At 37.6% G+C, this 19,372-nt stretch overlaps 1 protein-coding gene across 3 annotated transcripts in view; it reads left to right on the forward strand.

The window, feature by feature from the left end:
- Window positions 1–1,859: 1,859 nt before the first annotated feature.
- LOC144662138 (uncharacterized) overlaps window positions 1,860–19,372 on the forward strand; it is a 66,079-nt gene continuing 48,566 nt past the window's right edge. The window contains exons 1-4 of one of the 3 annotated variants that reach the window (XM_078522892.1): window positions 1,860–1,954; window positions 3,873–4,019; window positions 5,221–5,437; window positions 15,387–15,515. In XM_078522892.1, the coding sequence (XP_078379018.1) occupies window positions 3,878–4,019; window positions 5,221–5,437; window positions 15,387–15,399 (372 nt within the window). In that variant the 5' untranslated portion in view covers window positions 1,860–1,954; window positions 3,873–3,877 and the 3' untranslated portion in view covers window positions 15,400–15,515. Of the gene's footprint in view, window positions 1,955–3,872; window positions 4,020–5,220; window positions 5,438–6,391; window positions 6,523–15,386; window positions 15,516–19,372 lie in introns of those variants that run through there. The other 2 variants (XM_078522891.1, XM_078522890.1) reach the window with 2 other exon arrangements.

Genomic DNA, 19,372 nt, shown 5'->3' on the forward strand with positions numbered 1-19,372 from the left:
TCGTTTCGTAATCTGTTATGGGTAAACAATAGGCGCCATATGAAATCCTTTCCGATAAAACGTTTCGTCGGCTAGAGAGAAAGTATTTTCTTAAAACGTCACTTTTGTCTGACATTAAGTGTTTTTCTCATTTTCTGTCAAAGAGTGCTTTTTTTACAGTCACGTTATGTATCCAAAAAATTCAAATGCCAACGAAAGCTTTCTGAAATTTATCAATTATGTTTAAAAGTTAACATTCACAAACCTGGTTTGTCATCCTTACTTCCAACCCTAAAGAAAAAAAGATCTTGATCAATAAGATGCGGCGCCTTTTTCCCCAATGGAAATATTACAATTTGGTTGACAGGTCATATGTTGTTATGGGATAAAATCAACTACTCAGAAATTTTACAAAACGAATATTAGACTCAAAACCAATATCACCACTATCCTAAAACTGCTATTTCCACTAATCAATTTCCCGGTATCCAAAGTAGTTTTTATTTCTTTATTTCGAACAACCAAGTTATTATCAGCTAGAAATCGATTTCATTAGCTAAGCAACACTGTTCGCCGTCCGTTTCGTGATCTGTTATGGGTAAACAATTGGCGCCATATGAAAGCCTTTCCGATAAAATGTTTTATCTGTAAAGTAATTTCTCGTGAAGCTTCACTTTCGTTTGACATTACGTGTTTTTCTTATTTAATATCGAAGAGTGCTTTTTAGCAGTCACGCTATGTATCCTTGAAAGTTAAATTTCAACAAAACCTTACTGAACATAAGCGATTAAAAACTCAAATGCCCACGAAAGCACTCTGAAATTGATCAGTGTTATCTTTAAAAGTAGCCATTCACAAACCTGGGTCGTTATCCGTGACTTGGAACCCTAAAGCAAACAGAGCTCTTGACCAACTATGTACCACGCTGTTTTGCCCTTGTAAATGAAAATATTATAATTTGCTTGACGGGTACTAAGTTGTTATGTTATATACAGATCTAATTACCACCTTATCAAAAATTTTCAAAACGGCCAGTCGATTCAAAACCAATATCGCCTTTTCTTAAAATTGTGTTCAGCCAATTTGCCATTTTCGTAACAGCAACTTTCATTTTTAATCACCAATTTATTATTGTCTGCACTTTGTTTTCTTAAGATAAGCAACATTGCTCGCACTTTCGTGACTTGTAATGGGTGCACAGTTAATACCACACGAGGGCTATTCCGTTAATGAACGTTTCGTCTGTTAGAGAGAAAATATTTTATTGAAACGTCACTTTAGTTTGGAATTAATTGTTTTTATCATTTGCCACTTGCTTTTAAACCGTCACGTTTCCTATTCTTGAAATTCGATCGTCAACAAAAGCTTTTCTAACATGACAAGGTATCTTTATAGGTAACAATTAACAAACTTGGTCCGACATCCTAACTTGGAACCCTAAAACAAAAAAGCTCTTGATAAACTAGGTGCTTTTAACTCTTGTAAATGGAAATATTACAATTTGCTTGACAGGTTATATGCTGTTATTGGTGATTTAATTACCTTCCAAATATTTTTGACCGAAACGAACGTCTCCGCCGTCCTAAAACTGTGTTTTCTTCTAAACAATTTCCCAGTTTCCCAATTGTAGTTTTCATTTTAAACTATATCAGTTGTTAATTAAAATTCACTTTTTCGTTAGATAACAAGATTGATCGCTTCCTTCGTTTCGTTATCTACGTTTCGTGATCTCCGTTTCGTGACCTTCGTTTCGTGATTCCGATAAAACGTTTCGACTGTTAGACAAAACATCTTCTTGATGCGTCACAAAAGTCTGACAACTGTTTTCGGTTCTCATGTACTAAGTGCTTTTAATTAGCACGTTATCTATCCTTGAAATTCAAATATCAACAATTCAGCATTCAGTTCTTCACAGAGAGCTCCAACCAGGTATTACAGGAGAAGGAGGAAAACTAAAAAAGAAACCCACATTGTGGTGAGTCATATTTGCAGTTAGTTTGCAATTTTAACAGCTGAGTAATATAGTTGCTCGGGTTTCGTGCTCTTATGCCACGAAGGTTTATGTTCTTACTAAAAGCCGTTCCCATTGTCAAGGATGTATATGCGAAATTTGATGCATCTTTTTTCGGGAAGTGCCTTGATTTACCACGTTTCTCGGCTTAATTCGAAGTTTAAAAGTACCACAAAAAAGAAAACTCACGGATGCTTTTTTACTTTCCAAATAGATCTAAATGGTAGATCAAATGCGAGAGTGTATCTCAAAAGAAAGTAAAACACTTCAAATGGTTTACACGGATACATTTTAGACAAACTTATGGAAATCAATCACCGTCTGATGAAGAATGTGAAATTCGATGTACGCATTGACTGTCTCTAAATTTCATCACTCTCGGAATAATTCTTCCGACGATTGCGTTTTGGGCGAAATTCTCATTCACCAATGTCGCCTATGCATATTCCAGTCGCACATTAGACTTTCGAAAAAAATACTGTTAAACCCTGCTTACTGTGTCAGGCAATCTGTGCCACGTAGCTAGGCTGTTTTGAAGCGCTACTGAGCAGACGCTACCAAGTCTACGCATGCAATATTCACATCCTTTCTTTACCTTGTTACGGCGTCTATGCCTAATAGAAACAGTTGCCATTCAGTTCTCTATACAGACTCACCAATAACGATTAGTAGCTTACTGCAAAAGTTGATTTTAAAATAAAAGGTTTACACTGTAACCAGAAATCGTCAGTGCAGTAAGTAATATAATGCTTGTAACTAAATTTTTCAACACTGAAAGGCGAGCTAGGTAATATAGGCAGTTGCCTTCAATTTCGCGGACCAAAGCAACTTTGAAGTGTAATAGTCACTTTGTAAAGAATTCCTTTTTTATCTCACAAAATTCAACAACGCTGCGTAAGACATTTTACACAAAGAAGGTCAAAGTAAGTCGAACAGCAATAGACTTTGTAGGCGAGCACTCTGCTCGTGTCAAGTAATTTTCTCCGGCGCGCGCTCGCGTGGCGGCCCACTCGACAGACTCTGAGAAAAATGAGTTGAAAAAAAATAAAAAATAAATTTCAAATAGGAAAACCAAATATATACTATAAGCGATAGGATTTATATAACTGGACTCGCTTTGTTAATGGCGGAAAATCAAATTTAAAAACAAGCTTGCTATGAACTTAAGTTTTCTGTCACCCTCCCTCTCCGCTTCTTCAACCGTTTTGGCTTAGAGAGGGAAAGGGACTGATTTGATGACTAGTTGAATAAAGAAAAAAAATTATGAGATGAAATTTTCGAGTAAGAGCTCGAGGCAAGGCAAGATGCTTCTAAAATTACACGTCAAACAAACTTCATTCAAATTAATGGATTTACAATGCACGATAAACTGTATCAAATGGCATGCCTTTTTGTATACAAATTGGCTCTCGTTTGCTACCATGTACCTCTCTCCTCCGCAGAGGTTCTATGGGGCGTTCGTTGTGGCAATCAGCTGTGCAATGTGAGTGCAAGCGGCGTTTTACTACGTTCACATGTTCACCGAGCAAGAAATGTTTAGTATCAATGCAATGCTTTTGACATAAACATGTTTTTTGTTTGTTTTTTAGAGAAGAAAGCAAGCGGTGGGGTGGCGAAGTAATTTAAAACAGTAATTTAAAACAACAAAAAGTATATTTTTGCTCTGTAATTGTTTGGTTTAAACAAGAACGAAATTTCTTATAAATTCACGGGATAAGAATGAACGAAAAAAATACAAACCAAGCTAATAGACCTAAATAGGTAACGGCTATAATTACAAAATGTCAAGGCGCCTTTTGGTTTACTCTAGAACTCCTTTGTCTTAGCGTTTCTTCTTTTTATAAGCTCTGTCATTTACTGACATCGTTTCTTTTCATTTCAGCCAACATGACTTGCACTGATAAGATTATTTTGGTGTTTATCATTGTCCAAGTGGCAGTGGTTCTGGCCAAACCAAACGAGCCTGAAAATGACGATGGGCTGAATCAGTTCAGTGACGATATGGACAACTCTGTTTACAAACGAGCATGTGAGAATCCACATCTTTAATTGCTAGCTCTGCTTTCTGTCCGATTACAGTCAACTCTCGTTATAGCGGACACGCTCGGGGCGTCGTTTAGTGTCCGTTATAGCGAGAGTCCGTATTAGCGGGAGTCATTTTCAGTCAAACCTCTTTCGCCGGGCATCTGGATTTTGTCCGTAATAGCGAGTGTCCGTAATAGCGGGGTGTCCGCAATAGCGGGGTGTCCGCAAGGCGAGAGTTGACTGTAGTAGAAACTCATCCGTGCTCTATTAAAAATTCCGCGAATCTGGTTTCTATATCCATTGTTTTCTGTTCGCCGATAGAACACAATCAGACAATTATTTTTGATTTTTGGCTTAAATGTGCATAAAATTGTAAGTTTTGGACTGCAATCCTTTAGGGTTTCTACTAGACAATTAAAATAAATAAATAAATCACCATAGTTTAACGAGGGTTGCACGTAACAGTCTTGCAACTGACAAACCTGTGGCCCTCGGATTCCCGATCGAATTGGAATTTAGAAGTGTTGGTTTTTGTGGAGGGAGGAAAACCGGAGAAGCCCTCGTGGTTTAACAAGATTCTAACAATGGATAATTCCTCTAAAAGATTATTCATCTCATGTACTTCTGATCTTTACCATTTTTTCACCTTTTTTTTTATCTCAAGCCGACTGTAGGGCTTTCCACAAGTTGCTCGGCAACTTTTTGGCAACTTTTCATATTTCGAGCATCTTTTTTCCCTTCGAGCAACTTTTTTTTCTCTCGAGCAACTTGTTGCATTTTGAGCACTTTCCAGACCGAAGATCTCCGAAGATTATCCGAGTGTTGCTCAAAGGCCATACGAACGTTTCCGAAGATTTACGAAGTTTGCCGAAAATTTTAGAGGAACTTCTGAAGACGTTTCAACTTTCGGCTAATTCTGCATTAAAACATTACAAAGCTCGTCAGGAAACATGACGTTATCGACATCTTCACGATTTTTATCAGTTAAAGAAAACCTTGTTATTTAACAAGTTTTCCCCTTGATATGTTATTTAGATACTTCTTTTGCTGTAAAATGCAGAAAACTGCTTAGAAATCTAACCCTCAAAGGGAAATTAGCATATATTTAGAGAAATTCTCTTGATTAAAAGCAGCGTTTTGGATTTTTTGGAGCAACGTTTGAGCAACTTTTTTTTATCAGAAGCAACTTTTTTGGATTTTTGCAGCAATTTTTGAGCAACTTTTTCTGCAAGTACAACAAACTTTGATGGAACTCACGGACAAGTTATTCCCCGACTGCGGCAGTGGCTGCGAACCAGAAGGCTGTTTTTCCCGAAAGTGTCGATCGTCCTGCAGATCAGGGGAGCGACACATTTCGATGTACGACTACAAGTGCTCCGGAGGTGTCAAGTGCTGCATGTGTCACAATCGCTGGAGCAACTGGTAAGTTACGAGCAGTATTCTTGGTTTTGACGTGACGTCATCAAAATTCTAAAATCCAGAATCGCATGGTCTCTGAGTCTTTATACTTCACTGGCTATTAGACGTCCTTAATACATATCTTGTTGAAGGTTTTTAGCTCGATAGCATTTGCCGTCTTTAAGATAGAGCATTTTGAATTTCGGAGTTTCACGCCACACGAGATCAAAGATGGCCGCCAGAAGGCTGACAAAAAAAAATGCTTCATCTTGTGATTTTTAACAATCTGAACAGTTGAGATTTTGCGAGAAGTGTTTATCGGAATGTTTACTTGGTCATGATGGTGTTCTGACCGCTTTTTGTAGCAGAAGTGAATGCCAGATGTTTTTGTTGATTTCCGGCTGCCATGTTGGAGCTCAAGCAGTTGCGCTCCAACATGGCGTTTCCATACTGTGTTCTCTAAATTTGCGTGAAACATTTTGATGGATAACTCGAGTACGGAATAACGTACAGACCTGAGACTTGGACAAATAGTTTATATAGTAGTTTTCTACAACCTGTAATATTCTTTGACTCAAAAGTTTTGGATTTATTTTTTCTCGGCGTAACGGTGAAAACCACCTATTATCTGGCTGTACATGACTGTAGAAGTCTAGCAATTTTTGAAATTGTACTCTTAATAACGTTTTTAGGTAGAAATTGAATAGAAATAGAAATATATGTAGAAAAAACTTATTTAAAACACTAAAAAAAATAATAAAATAGGAATATTGACAAATTCTCAATACATAGATATTTTCTAATTGCCAATGGCACGTAAGTGACACAAATGAGGCGCAACCTTAGCTCTAAGTCACAAACGAATCTGTGATATCTTTAAAAATATTTTTGTTCCAGAGGTTACAAAAATTTCATAGAAACAGAATTCAAACTTAATATTGATAAGTTAATCAAACTGTTCTCTTTTTGTTTCTACAGCCGCCTTGGATAATTAATGTGGCCGGTCATCAGCCAAAGCAGCAATATTGCCGCACAGCAGTGCGAGGTAGTTTAGTAAAACTTTGTGTGTATCACAAGACAAAGTGAAAAATAAAAGCAATATTGCCATATGGAGTGTGTCAAATATTCAATCGGTATATCAGTGGGCAAATGAAGTTCTAATGGTCCTTGCTGGTCATCAAAAAATTGCAGGTCGTCTCAAACAACGTTCAGATTGCGCTCGTTCAGCCATTAAGGTCATTACCCTGAAATAGAACTGAACATAGATTTTTTAACCAAACTTCGCCTACGCGTTTGTTACTTTAAGGGAACATAAATTTTGAAATAAAAAAGGGGGGTCACCAGATTCGTTTAGGAGCAGTAAGACCTTGTATATTCCATATAATTCCTTTATAATTCCTCTGCGAGTGCTGGCAAAGTACACGTTTTTAGCAATAATTTACTTTTCAAACATAGGAATTGATCTGTTTTTATTTTACAGAAAGAATTTGATCGCTACACCCAAAATATGAGAAAAATTTGATAGCTCGCCGTACTCGTTTACGTGAAATTAATTCAAAATGCTGCCAAACAGTTAAAATTTACTCAACAACAAGGTTTATTTGAACTTTAAATTACAAGTGACATTTTAAACAATAGATAACAACAAAACAACCTGTAACAACAACTTACAGGAAAATCCACTCCGTAGATTTCCTGAACGAGCGACTTCTTTATTTTGCTTTTATAAACTGTTGTGTTATGCGTCTGTCTTGAATGTCGCATAAATGTGATACTTATAATAACCCAGTACCAGATATTTTTGAGGCAGATGTCCCCTTCGTATATATACATCAAATAAAGATCGATGGTTTTCAGCCGAATTTTTGAAAATATCAAACAAATGACGTAATTTCAAGTTGCGAAAAATTTCTCGATTTGTTTTGCTATTTTTTTGTGCAGCAGCTAGAACAGGATATTGCAAAGGTTTGTGCCAAATTTCAGCGTGTTCCTTACATACGGTTTGAAGAATTTCGGCCGGAAAGTCAAGTACATTTGCTTTCCAAGTTCTAGTCGCTTCGTAAACACCGCATTTCGAATGAAATTATTCTGTTGGTGTTTCTTCTAAATACCGCACGATCTTCTGCCGAGGGAATACATGTGCAGGAACGGTAATTGTCATTTTAGTTCAGCTATTTTAGGCCGTATTTTTTCCAAGCGGCAGAAAATCGTGCGGAATTTAAAATTTACACCTTTCTTCGAAAACAGCAGTATAACTTCATTCGAAATGCGGGATTTACAAAGCGACTGAAACTTGGAAAGCAAATGTACCTGACTGTCCGACCGAAATTCTTCAAACCGTACGTAAGGAACACGCTGAAATTTGGCACAAACCTTTGCAATATCCTGTTCGACAACCAATTTGTTATCAGCTTGAACTCGGTTTTGTTAGAAAAGCAACATCACGCGCCTTCGTTTCGTAATCTGTTATGGGTAAACAATAGGCGCCATATGAAATCCTTTCCGATAAAACGTTTCGTCGGTTAGAGAGAAAGTATTTTCTTAAAACGTCACTTTTGTCTGACATTAAGTGTTTTTCTCATTTTCTGTCAAAGAGTGCTTTTTTACAGTCACGTTATGTATCCAAAAAATTCAAATGCCAACGAAAGCTTTCTGAAATTTATCAATTATGTTTAAAAGTTAACATTCACAAACCTGGTTTGTCATCCTTACTTCCAACCCTAAAGCAAAAAAGATCTTGATCAATAAGATGCGGCGCCTTTTTTCCCAATGGAAATATTACAATTTGGTTGACAGGTCATATGTTGTTATGGGATAAAATCAACTACTCAGAAATTTTACAAAACGAATATTAGACTCAAAACCAATATCACCACTATCCTAAAACTGCTATTTCCACTAATCAATTTCCCGGTATCCAAAGTAGTTTTTATTTCTTTATTTCGAACAACCAAGTTATTATCAGCTAGAAATCGATTTCATTAGCTAAGCAACACTGTTCGCCGTCCGTTTCGTGATCTGTTATGGGAAAACAATTGGCGCCATATGAAAGCCTTTCCGATAAAATGTTTTATCTGTAAAGTAATTTCTCGTGAAGCTTCACTTTCGTTTGACATTACGTGTTTTTCTTATTTAATATCGAAGAGTGCTTTTTAGCAGTCACGCTATGTATCCTTGAAAGTTAAATTTCAACAAAACCTTACTGAACATAAGCGATTAAAAACTCAAATGCCCACGAAAGCACTCTGAAATTGATCAGTGTTATCTTTAAAAGTAGCCATTCACAAACCTGGGTCGTTATCCGTGACTTGGAACCCTAAAGCAAACAGAGCTCTAGACCAACTATGTACCACGCTGTTTTGCCCTTGTAAATGAAAATATTATAATTTGCTTGACGGGTACTAAGTTGTTATGTTATATACAGATCTAATTACCACCTTATCAAAAATTTTCAAAACGGCCAGTCGATTCAAAACCAATATCGCCTTTTCTTAAAACTGTGTTCAGCCAATTTGCCAGTTTGTTAACAGCAACTTTCATTTTTAATCACCAATTTATTATTGTCTGCATTTTGTTTTCTTAAGATAAGCAACATTGCTCGCACTTACGTGACTTGTAATGGGTGCACAATTAATATCACACGAGGGCTATTCCTTTAATGAACGTTTCGTCTGTTAGGGAGAAAATATTTTATTGAAACGTCACTTCAGTTGGAATTAATTGTTTTTATCATTTGCCACTTGCTTTTAAACCGTCACGTTTCCTATTCAGTGAAATTCGATCGTCAACAAAAGCTTTTCTAACATGGCAAGGTATCTTTATAGGTAACAATTAACAAACTTGGTCCGACATCCTAACTTGGAACCCTAAAACAAAAGAGCCCTTGATAAACTAGGTGCTTTTAACTCTTGTAAATGGAAATATTACAATTTGCTTGACAGGTTATATGCTGTTATTGGTAATTTAATTACCTTCCAAATATTTTTAACTGAAACGAACGTCTCCGCCGTCCTTAAACTGTGTTTCTTCTAAACAATTTCCCAGTTTCCCAATTGTAGTTTTCATTTTAAACTATATCAGTTGTTAATTAAAACTCACTTTTTCGTTAGATAACAAGATTGATCGCTTCCTTCGTTTCGTTATCTACGTTTCGTGATCTCCGTTTCGTGACCTTCGTTTCGTGATTCCGATAAAACGTTTCGACTGTTAGACAAAACATCTTCTTGATGCGTCACAAAAGTCTGACAACTGTTTTCGGTTCTCATGTACTAAGTGCTTTTAATTAGCACGTTATCTATCCTTGAAATTCAAATATCAACAATTCAGCATTCAGTTCTTCACAGAGAGCTCTCCCCAACCAGCTTATTACAGGAGAAGGAGGAAAACTAAAAAAGAAACCCACATTGTGGTGAGTCATGTTTGCAGTTAGTTTGTAATTTTAACAGCTGAGTAATATAGTTGCTCGGGTTTCGTGCTCTTATGCCACGAAGGTTTATGTTCTTACTAAAAGCCGTTCCCATTGTCAAGGATGTATATGCGAAATTTGATGCATCTTTTTTCGGGAAGTGCCTTGATTTACCACGTTTCTCGGCTTAATTCGAAGTTTAAAAGTACCACAAAAAAGAAAACTCACGGATGCTTTTTTACTTTCCAAATAGATCTAAATGGTAGATCAAATGCGAGAGTGTATCTCAAAAGAAAGTAAAACACTTCAAATGGTTTACACGGATACATTTTAGACAAACTTATGGAAATCAATCACCGTCTGATGAAGAATGTGAAATTCGATGTACGCCTTGACTGTCTCTAAATTTCATCACTCTCGGAAGAATTCTTCCGACGATTGCGTTTTGGGCGAAATTCTCATTCACCAATGTCGCCTATGCATATTCCAGTCGCACATTAGACTTTCGAAAAAAATACTGTTAAACCCTGCTTACTGTGTCAGGCAATCTGTGCCACGTAGCTAGGCTGTTTTGAAGCGCTACTGAGCAGACGCTACCAAGTCTACGCATGCAATATTCACATCCTTTCTTTACCTTGTTACGGCGTCTATGCCTAATAGAAACAGTTGCCATTCAGTTCTCTATACAGACTCACCAATAACGATTAGTAGCTTACTGCAAAAGTTGATTTTAAAATAAAAGGTTTACACTGTAACCAGAAATCGTCAGTGCAGTAAGTAATATAATGCTTGTAATTAAATTTTTCAACACTGAAAGGCGAGCTAGGTAATATAGGTAGTTGCCTTCAATTTCGCGGACCAAAGCAACTTTGAAGTGTAATAGTCACTTTGTAAAGAATTCCTTTTTTATCTCACAAAATTCAACAACGCTGCGTAAAACATTTTACACAAAGAAGGTCAAAGTAAGTCGAACAGCAATAGACTTTGTAGGCGAGCACTCTGCTCGTGTCAAGTAATTTTCTCCGGCGCGCGCTCGCGTGGCGGCCCACTCGACAGACTCTGAGAAAAATGAGTTGAAAAAAAATAAAAAATAAATTTCAAATAGGAAAACCAAATATATACTATAAGCGATAGGATTTATATAACTGGACTCGCTTTGTTAATGGCGGAAAATCAAATTTAAAAACAAGCTTGCTATGAACTTAAGTTTTCTGTCACCCTCCCTCTCCGCTTCTTCAACCGTTTTGGCTTAGAGAGGGAAAGGGACTGATTTGATGACTAGTTGAATAAAGAAAAAAATTATGAGATGAAATTTTCGTGTAAGAGCTCGAGGCAAGGCAAGATGCTTCTAAAATTACACGTCAAACAAACCTCATTCAAATTAATGGATTTAAAATACACCATAAACTGTATCAAATGGCATGCCTTTTTGTATACAAATTGGCTCTCGTTTGCTACCATGTACCTCTCTCCTCCGCAGAGGTTCTATGGGGCGTTCGTTGTGGCAATCAGCTGTGCAATGTGAGTGCAAGCGGCGTTTTACTACGTTCACATGTTCACCGAGCAAGAAATGTTTAGTATCAGTGTATTGCTTTTGACATAAACATGTTTTTTGTTTGTTTTTTAGAGAAGAAAGCAAGCGGTGGGGTGGCGAAGTAATTTAAAACAGTAATTTAAAACAACAAACAGTCGATTTCTGCTCTGTAATTATTTGGTTTAAACAAGAACGAATTTTCTTACAATTTCACGGGATATGAATGAACGAAAAAATAGAAACCAAGCTAATAGACCTAAATAGGTAACGGCTATAATTACAAAATGTCAAGACGACTTTTGGTTTGCTCTAGAACTCCTTTGTCTTAGCGTTTCTTCTTTTAATAAGCTCTGTCATTTACTGACATCGTTTCTTTTCATTTCAGCCAACATGACTCGCACTGATAAGATTATTTTGGTGTTTATCATTGTCCAAGTGGCAGTGGTTCTGGCCAAACCAAACGAGCCTGAAAATGACGATGGGCTGAATCAGTTCAGTGACGATATGGACAACTCTGTTTACAAACGGTGAGCATGTGAGACTCCACATCTGTTAATTGCTAGCTCTGCTTTCTGTCCGATTACAGTCAACTCTCGTTATACGGCACGCGGGGCGTTTAGTGTCCGTTATAGTGAGAGTCCGTATTAGCGGGAGTCATTTTCAGTCAAACCTCTTTCGCCGGGCATCTGGATTTTGTCCGTAACAGCGAGTGTCCGCAATAGCAGGGTGTCCGCAAGGCGAGAGTTGACTGTAGTAGAAACTCATTGTTCTATTAAAAAAACCGCGAGTCTGGTTTCTTCTTCCATTGTTTTCTGTTCGCCAATAGAACACAATCAGACAATTATTCTTGATTGTTGGCTTAAATGTGCATAAAATTGTAAGTTTTGGACTGCAATCCTTTAGGGTTTCTACTAGTCAAATAAAATAAATAAATAAATAAATCAACTTTGTTTAACGAGGGTTGCACGTAACAGTCTTGCAACTGACAAACCTGTGGCCCTCGAATTCCCGATCGATTTGGAATTTAGAAGTGTTGGTTTTTGTGGAGGGAGGAAAACCGGAGAAACCCGGAGAAAAACCCTCGGAGCAAGGACGAAAACCAACAACAAACTCAACCCACATATGACGTCGGGTCCGGGAATCGAACCCGGGCCACATTGGTGGGAAGCGAGCGCTCTCACCACTGTGCCATCCCTGCTCCCCTCCCCCTCACTCGCTCATAGAAAAAGGGCGTTTGAAGTTTAATTGTGAAATATTAATTCTACCATGCCTTGAATAATACAGCCAGTCAGAAGCCATGAAAATTTTGCGACTTTGCGAGAAGCTTATGAATAAAGAACCAAATTATTCTCTCGAATTTGACTTTCTGTAGTTTATATCTTCGGACCGGAAAAACCTGATACTAGTATAGAGACGGAAAACGTCTCACAGACGTCGAGAAATTTGCCAAACAGTGACCGAAAAGACAGTAACGCCGGTGGAGTTAACAGCTTTGTGGCCATTGTAAAGCATATCCAAACCCCCCAGTGAAGGGGATTTGAAAGTCATTTTTGAGGGGGTGTATTTTTTGATCTTTGCAATATTTCTGAAGAGAAAAAGGAAAAAGTTGGTTCTTTTTTTGAAAGGGTTAAGTAAAATCGGGATTTATTTCTGAGGGGGGGGATCATGTCAGAAGTTTGAACTTTTGTCTCAGAGGGAAATTTTGTCTTACCTCGTCATCCCCTTTGCTTCTCCCTCGTTAAATTCTCTCGTGGTTTAACAAGATTCTAACAATGGATGATTCCTCTAAAAGATTATTCATCTCATCTACCTCTGATCTTTACGATTTTTTCACCTTTTTTATCTCAAGACGACTGTAGGACTTTCCACAAGTTGCTCGGCAACTTTTTGGCAACTTTTCATATTTCGAGCATCTTTTTCCCCTTCGAGCAACTTTTTTTCTCTCGAGCAACTTGTTGCATTTTGAGCACTTTCCAGACCGAAGATCTCCGAAGATTATCCGAGTGTTGCTCAAAGGCCATACGAACGTTTCCGAAGATTTACGAAGGTTGCCGAAAATTTTAGAGGAACTTCTGAAGACGTTTCAACTTTCGGCTCATTCTGCATTAAAACATTACAAAGCTCGTCAGGAAACATGACGTCATCGACATCTTCACGATTTTTCTCAGTTAAAGAAAACCTTGTTATTTAACAAGTTTTCCCCTTGATATGTTATTTAGATACTTCTTTTGCTGTAAAATGCAGAAAACTGCTTAGAAATTTAACCCTCAAAGGGAAATTAGCATATACCGTATTTATTCGATTAAGCGCCCAACCTCGAATAAGCGCCCACCTCGAATAAGCGCCCACCCTGTAGGTAGGAAAAGTTAATAAGCGCTCAACCTCGAATAAGCGCCCACCTCGAATAAGATCCCACCCTGTAGGTAGGAAAAGTTAATAAGCGCCCACCCCCGCCCCCCTTCAATGAGGACACAAGAGGATTTTGATAATTGTTGTAGTTGAGATTAAAATTGACCAAGTACTACTAAGAGACTATCCCAAAGGTCGAGTTTTTTTACTAAAGCTTTCAATGAACACTTAAAATTCAGCTTTCGTACACCTTCACGTTTAATTAGTACACATTGTTTTCTTACAAAATAAACATACTACTTGCTTAAAAATGGTGACAATTTAATAAGCGCCCAGCCTCGAATTAGCGCCAACCTCGAAAAAGCGCCCACCCTCAAGGTCCAAAAATTTAATAAGCGCCCAGGGCGCTTAATCGATAAAATACGGTATTTAGAGAAATTCTCTTGATTAAAAGCAGCGTTTTGAATTTTTTGGAGCAACTTTTGAGCAACTTTTTTTTATCAGAAGCAACTTTTTTTGATTTTTGCAGCAATTTTTGAGCAACTTTTTGAGAAATTACAAGCAACTTTGCAGCAAATCTCGAGCACCTTATCCCAACTGCCCCAAGGCGACTGCGGCAGTGGCTGCGAACCAGAAGGCTGTTATTCCCGAAAGTGTCGATCGTCCTGCAGATCAGGAGAGTACCACCTTTCGATGTACGACAACAAGTGCTCCGGAGGTGTCAAATGCTGCACGTGTCACGAGCGAGTATTCTTGGTTTTCACGTGACGTCATCAAAATTCTAAAATCCAGAATCGCATGGTCTCTGAGTCTTTATACTTCACTGGCTATTAGACGTCCTTAATACATATCTTGTTGAAGGTTTTTAGCTCGATAGCATTTGCCGTCTTTAAGATAGAGCATTTTGAATTTCGGAGTTTCACGCCACACGAGATCAAAGATGGCCGCCAGAAGGCTGACAAAAAAAAATGCTTCATCTTGTGATTTTTAACAATCTGAACAGTTGAGATTTTGCGAGAAGTGTTTATCGGAATGTTTACTTGGTCATGATGGTGTTCTGACCGCTTTTTGTAGCAGAAGTGAATGCCAGATGTTTTTGTTGATTTCCGGCTGCCATGTTGGAGCTCAAGCAGTTGTGCTCCAACATGGCGTTTCCATACTGTGTTCTCTAAATTTGCGTGAAACATTTTGATGGATAACTCGAGTAGGGAATAACGTACAGACCTGAGACTTGGACAAATAGTTTATATAGTAGTTTTCTACAACCTGTAATATTCTTTGACTCAAAAGTTTTGGATTTATTTTTTCTCGGCGTGACGGTGTATACCACCTATTATCTGGTTGTACATGACTGTAGAAGTCTAGCAATTTTGAAATTGTACTCTTAATAAAGTTTCTAGGTAGAAATTGAATAGAAATAGAAATATATGTAGAAAAAAAATAAAAACACTAAAAATTAATAAAATAGGAATATTGACAAATTCTCAATACATAGATATTTACTAATTGCCAATGGCTCGTAAGTGACACAAATGAGGCACAACCTTAACTCTAAGTCACAAACGAATCTGTGATACCTTTTAAAATATTTTTTCAGTTTCTAAAGGTTACAAAAAATTCATAGAAACAGCACTCAGACTTAATATTGATAAGTTAATCAAACGGTTCTCTTTTTGTTTCTACAGCCGCGTTGGATAATTAATGTGGCCGATTAGCAGTCAGCAGCAATATTGCCGCACAGCAGTGCGAGGTAGTTTAGTGCAACTTTGTGTGTATCACAAGACAAAGTGAAAAATAAAAGCAATATTGCCAAATGGAGTGTGTCAAATATTCAGTCGACATGTCAGTAAACAAATTAATTTCTAATAGTCCTTGCTGGTCATCAAAAAAATCGCGGATTGTTTCAAACAACGTTCAGATTGCGCTCGTTCAGCCATCAAGGTCATTACCCTGAAATAGAACTGAACATAGATTTTTAACCAAACTTCGCCTACGCGTTTGTTACTTTAAGGGAACTTAAATTTTGAAATAAAAAAGGGGAGTCACCATATTCGTTTAGGAGCAGGAAGACCTTGTATACTTCACATAATTCTTTATAATTCCTCTGCGAGTACTGGCAAAGTACACGTTTTTAGCGATAATTTATTTTTCAAACATAGGAATTGATCTGTTTTCATTTTACAGAAAGAATTTGAATGCTACACCCAAAATATGAGAAAAATTTGATAGCTCACCATACTCGTTAACGAAAAATTAATTCAAAATGCTGCCAAACAATTAAAGTTTACTCACAACAACTTACCACGCCGGGCCAGCAGAGCATTTGAAGCGGCCTTCTCGGAAAAACTTTTTGCTGTTTTATTCGATTGAGCTCAAATTTAGCACAATAATAGAACTTTTTACCCCAAACAATTGTATTATTTTCGTTTTTTGAATTTAACGGTTTTTGGCGGGAAAATGATGTCACAGTGCTGAAGTCAAATTTTCATTTCCTTATTATGGCACAAATAGTACATGATTCTGAAAGACCTCGCTGAGATAAAGTGAAATGCGAAAGAATTATGGAAGAAGCTCAATCCGCCTTAAGGATATAAAGATATAAGGATATAAAGATATAAAGAAAAACTCTATATCTTCAAGACGGATTGAGCTTTTTCAATACTTTTTTTCGCATTTCAATTTATCTCAGCGAGTTCTTTCAGAATAATGTACTTTTTGTGCCATAACAATAAAATGAAAATTTTCCTTCAGCACTGTGACGTCATTTTTCAAGCCAAAAACCGTTAAAAATTTTGGGATAAAAAGTTCTATCATTGTGCCAAATTTGAGCTCAATCGAATAAAACAGCAAAAAGTTTTTCCAAGAATGCCGCTTCAAGCGCTCTGCTGGCCCGGCGTGTACAGGAAAATCCACTCCGTAGATTTCCTGAACGAGCGACTTCTTTATTTTGCCTTTATGAACTGTTGTGTTATGCGTCTGTCTTGAATATCGCATAAATGTGATACTTATAATAACCCAATACCAGCTATTTTTGAGGCTGATGTCACCTTAATCTCATGTGTTAAAGTTTAAAAGATCGCATATATACATCAAATATAAGCAGTCAAGAAAGATTGATAGTGTTCAGCCGAACTTTTGAAAATATCAAACAAATGACGTAATTTCAAATTGCGAAAAATTTGTCGATTTGTTTTGCATTTTTTTATGCTGCAGCTAGAACAGGATATTGCAAAGGTTTGTGCCAAATTTCAGTGTGTTCCTTACATACGGTTTGAAAAATTTCGGCCGGGAAGTCAGGTACATTTGCTTTCCACGTTCTAGTCGCTTTATGAACACCGCATTTCGAATGAAATTATTATGTTGTTGTTCGAAGAAAGGTGTTTCTTCTAAATACCGCATGATCTTCTGCCGATAGGGAATACATGTGCAGGAACGGTAATTGTCATTTCAGGCCCCGTCCACACTGACCCGGGTAAATTTGAAAACGCATCTTTTATTCTCCGGTTAGGCCAACCGTCCACACTGAAACGGCGTTTTCGGTCACCGAAAACGGAGCTTTTCAAAAACGCTCACCAATGAGCGTTTGGACTTGGAGCGTGAAATAGTGTATTTTTATATTTTATTGTGAACAATTTTAGAGGGCCACTGGTTTGTTAGTATTTTTTTGTTATTTTAGTGCTACCCTCGTTAAATAAAGACTTTACTTTTACTTACTAATGAAGCGTATCGTTTTCAAATTTACCCGGGTTAATGTGGACGGAAAACATTTTACGTGGCGTTTTCAAATTTCTTCGTTTTCAAATTTATCCGGGTCAGTGTGGACGGGGCCTTAGTTCAACTATTTTAGGCCGTATTTTTTTCAAGCGGCAGAAAATCATGCGGAATTTACACCTCTCTTCGAAAACAACAGTATAACTTCATTCGAAATACGGGGTTTACAAAAGCGACTGGAACTTGGAAAGCAAATGTACCTGACTTTCCGACCGAAGTTCTTCAAACCGTACGTAAGGAACACGCGGAAATTTGGCACAAACCTTTGCAATATCCTGTTCAACAACCAATTTGTTATCAGCTTGAACTCGGTTTTGTTAGAAAAGCAACATCACGAGCCTTCGTTTCGTGATCTGTTAGGGGTAAACAAATGGCGCGCCAAATGAAATCCTTACCGATAAAACGTTTCGTCGGTTAGAGAGAAAGTATTTTCTTAAAACGTCACTGTAGTCTGACATTAAGTGTTTTTCTCATTTACTATCAAAGAGTGCTTGTTTACAGTAACGTTATGTATCCTAAAACTCAAATGCCAACGAAAGCATTCTGAAATTTATCAATTATGTTTAAAAGTTAACATTCACAAACCTGGTTTGTCATCCTTACTTGCAACCCTAAAGCAAACAAAGCGCTTGATCAATTAGGTGTGGCGCTCTCTCCTCCGCAGAGGTTCCCGTAAATATCCGCTGGGCAAGGTGAGTGCAGGCGCAAAAGATCGAGATCCACTTCGCGGGGAACCTCTGCCAGAAGCTTGTCGTTTTCTCGAACATCCTTGTCGTTTTCTGGTACATTGATGAATTTCTAAGGCCTCGCCGACTTTGGCAGCTTGAAACTTGGCAAAAATCAGCGGAAAGTTTGTTACTTCAAGTACGGACCGTTATTTCTACGAAAAGTTTTCATTTTTTCTAAAGAAAAGCAAAAATCTTTGTATCCGAAGTTCCCCTGAAACTTGTGGGGAGTCGTGTGGGAAGTTTGTTGTTCTATGGAGGTCAAGCGTGAGTTGGGAAAAACTTCAAATAGCTTGACTTCCCACTCGAGGAGATATCTGTTGATGGTAAATATACTTCTTGTATTTCTTGTATTTCGTGCCCTTCGTGTTTAATTTCCTACATGTTGCAGTTCGCTTTAAATATTTACCAGTTTAATGTCTTTGATCCTTTGATCGAGTAACACAACAACCACAAAGCAACCATTATTTCGTACAGAAAAATGCGAGTGAGATGAGTGTGTGCATAGTTTCTACACAAGTTTTAGCAGCTGTTTACGAAAAAACTGAATTTAAACTTATGCTTCGATTGGTTTAATTAGTTCGTAGGGCAAAGAATTGATGTTGAAACTTCGCAATCGAATTCCCACCTGAGAATCTGTTTATACGTATCTAAATTTAACATTCTTCAAAACAAACTTACTTGTTCTCTTCTCTTTCAGGAAAGAATGAATCCGTTTTTAGAAGTTTCAGCTGCCAGAAGTTTCCAAATCGAATCCTTTGCTTGTTGAATTTGTTGTTCAATCATTTTACTGACATATGGTAGTAACATTTACACCACCCCCGGCGAGGAACACTAATAGAAAGGTTACCTCCCCCGGATGGCGGCCATATTGAGTGTGACATCTGGCAGAGGCTCTCGCGGCCGCTCTCGCCGTTTTATTTCGCCTGCACTCTTTTCGTACAGCGGACTCTCTCCACCGAAAACCTCTCTGAGGAGCCTCTGCGGAGGAGAGAGGTGCGGCGCCTTTTTTTCCCAATGGAAATATTACAATTGTTTGACAGGTCATATGTTGTTATGGGATAAAATCAACTGCTCAGACATTTTACAAAACGATTATCACGATTATTAGACTCAAAACCAATATCACCACTATCCTAAATCTGCTATTACCAATACTCAATTTCCTGGTATCC

This window comes from Oculina patagonica, chromosome 8 (genome assembly GCF_052425735.1).
Source record: "Oculina patagonica isolate OP01 chromosome 8, crgOcupat, whole genome shotgun sequence".
NCBI lineage: Eukaryota > Metazoa > Cnidaria > Anthozoa > Scleractinia > Oculinidae > Oculina > Oculina patagonica.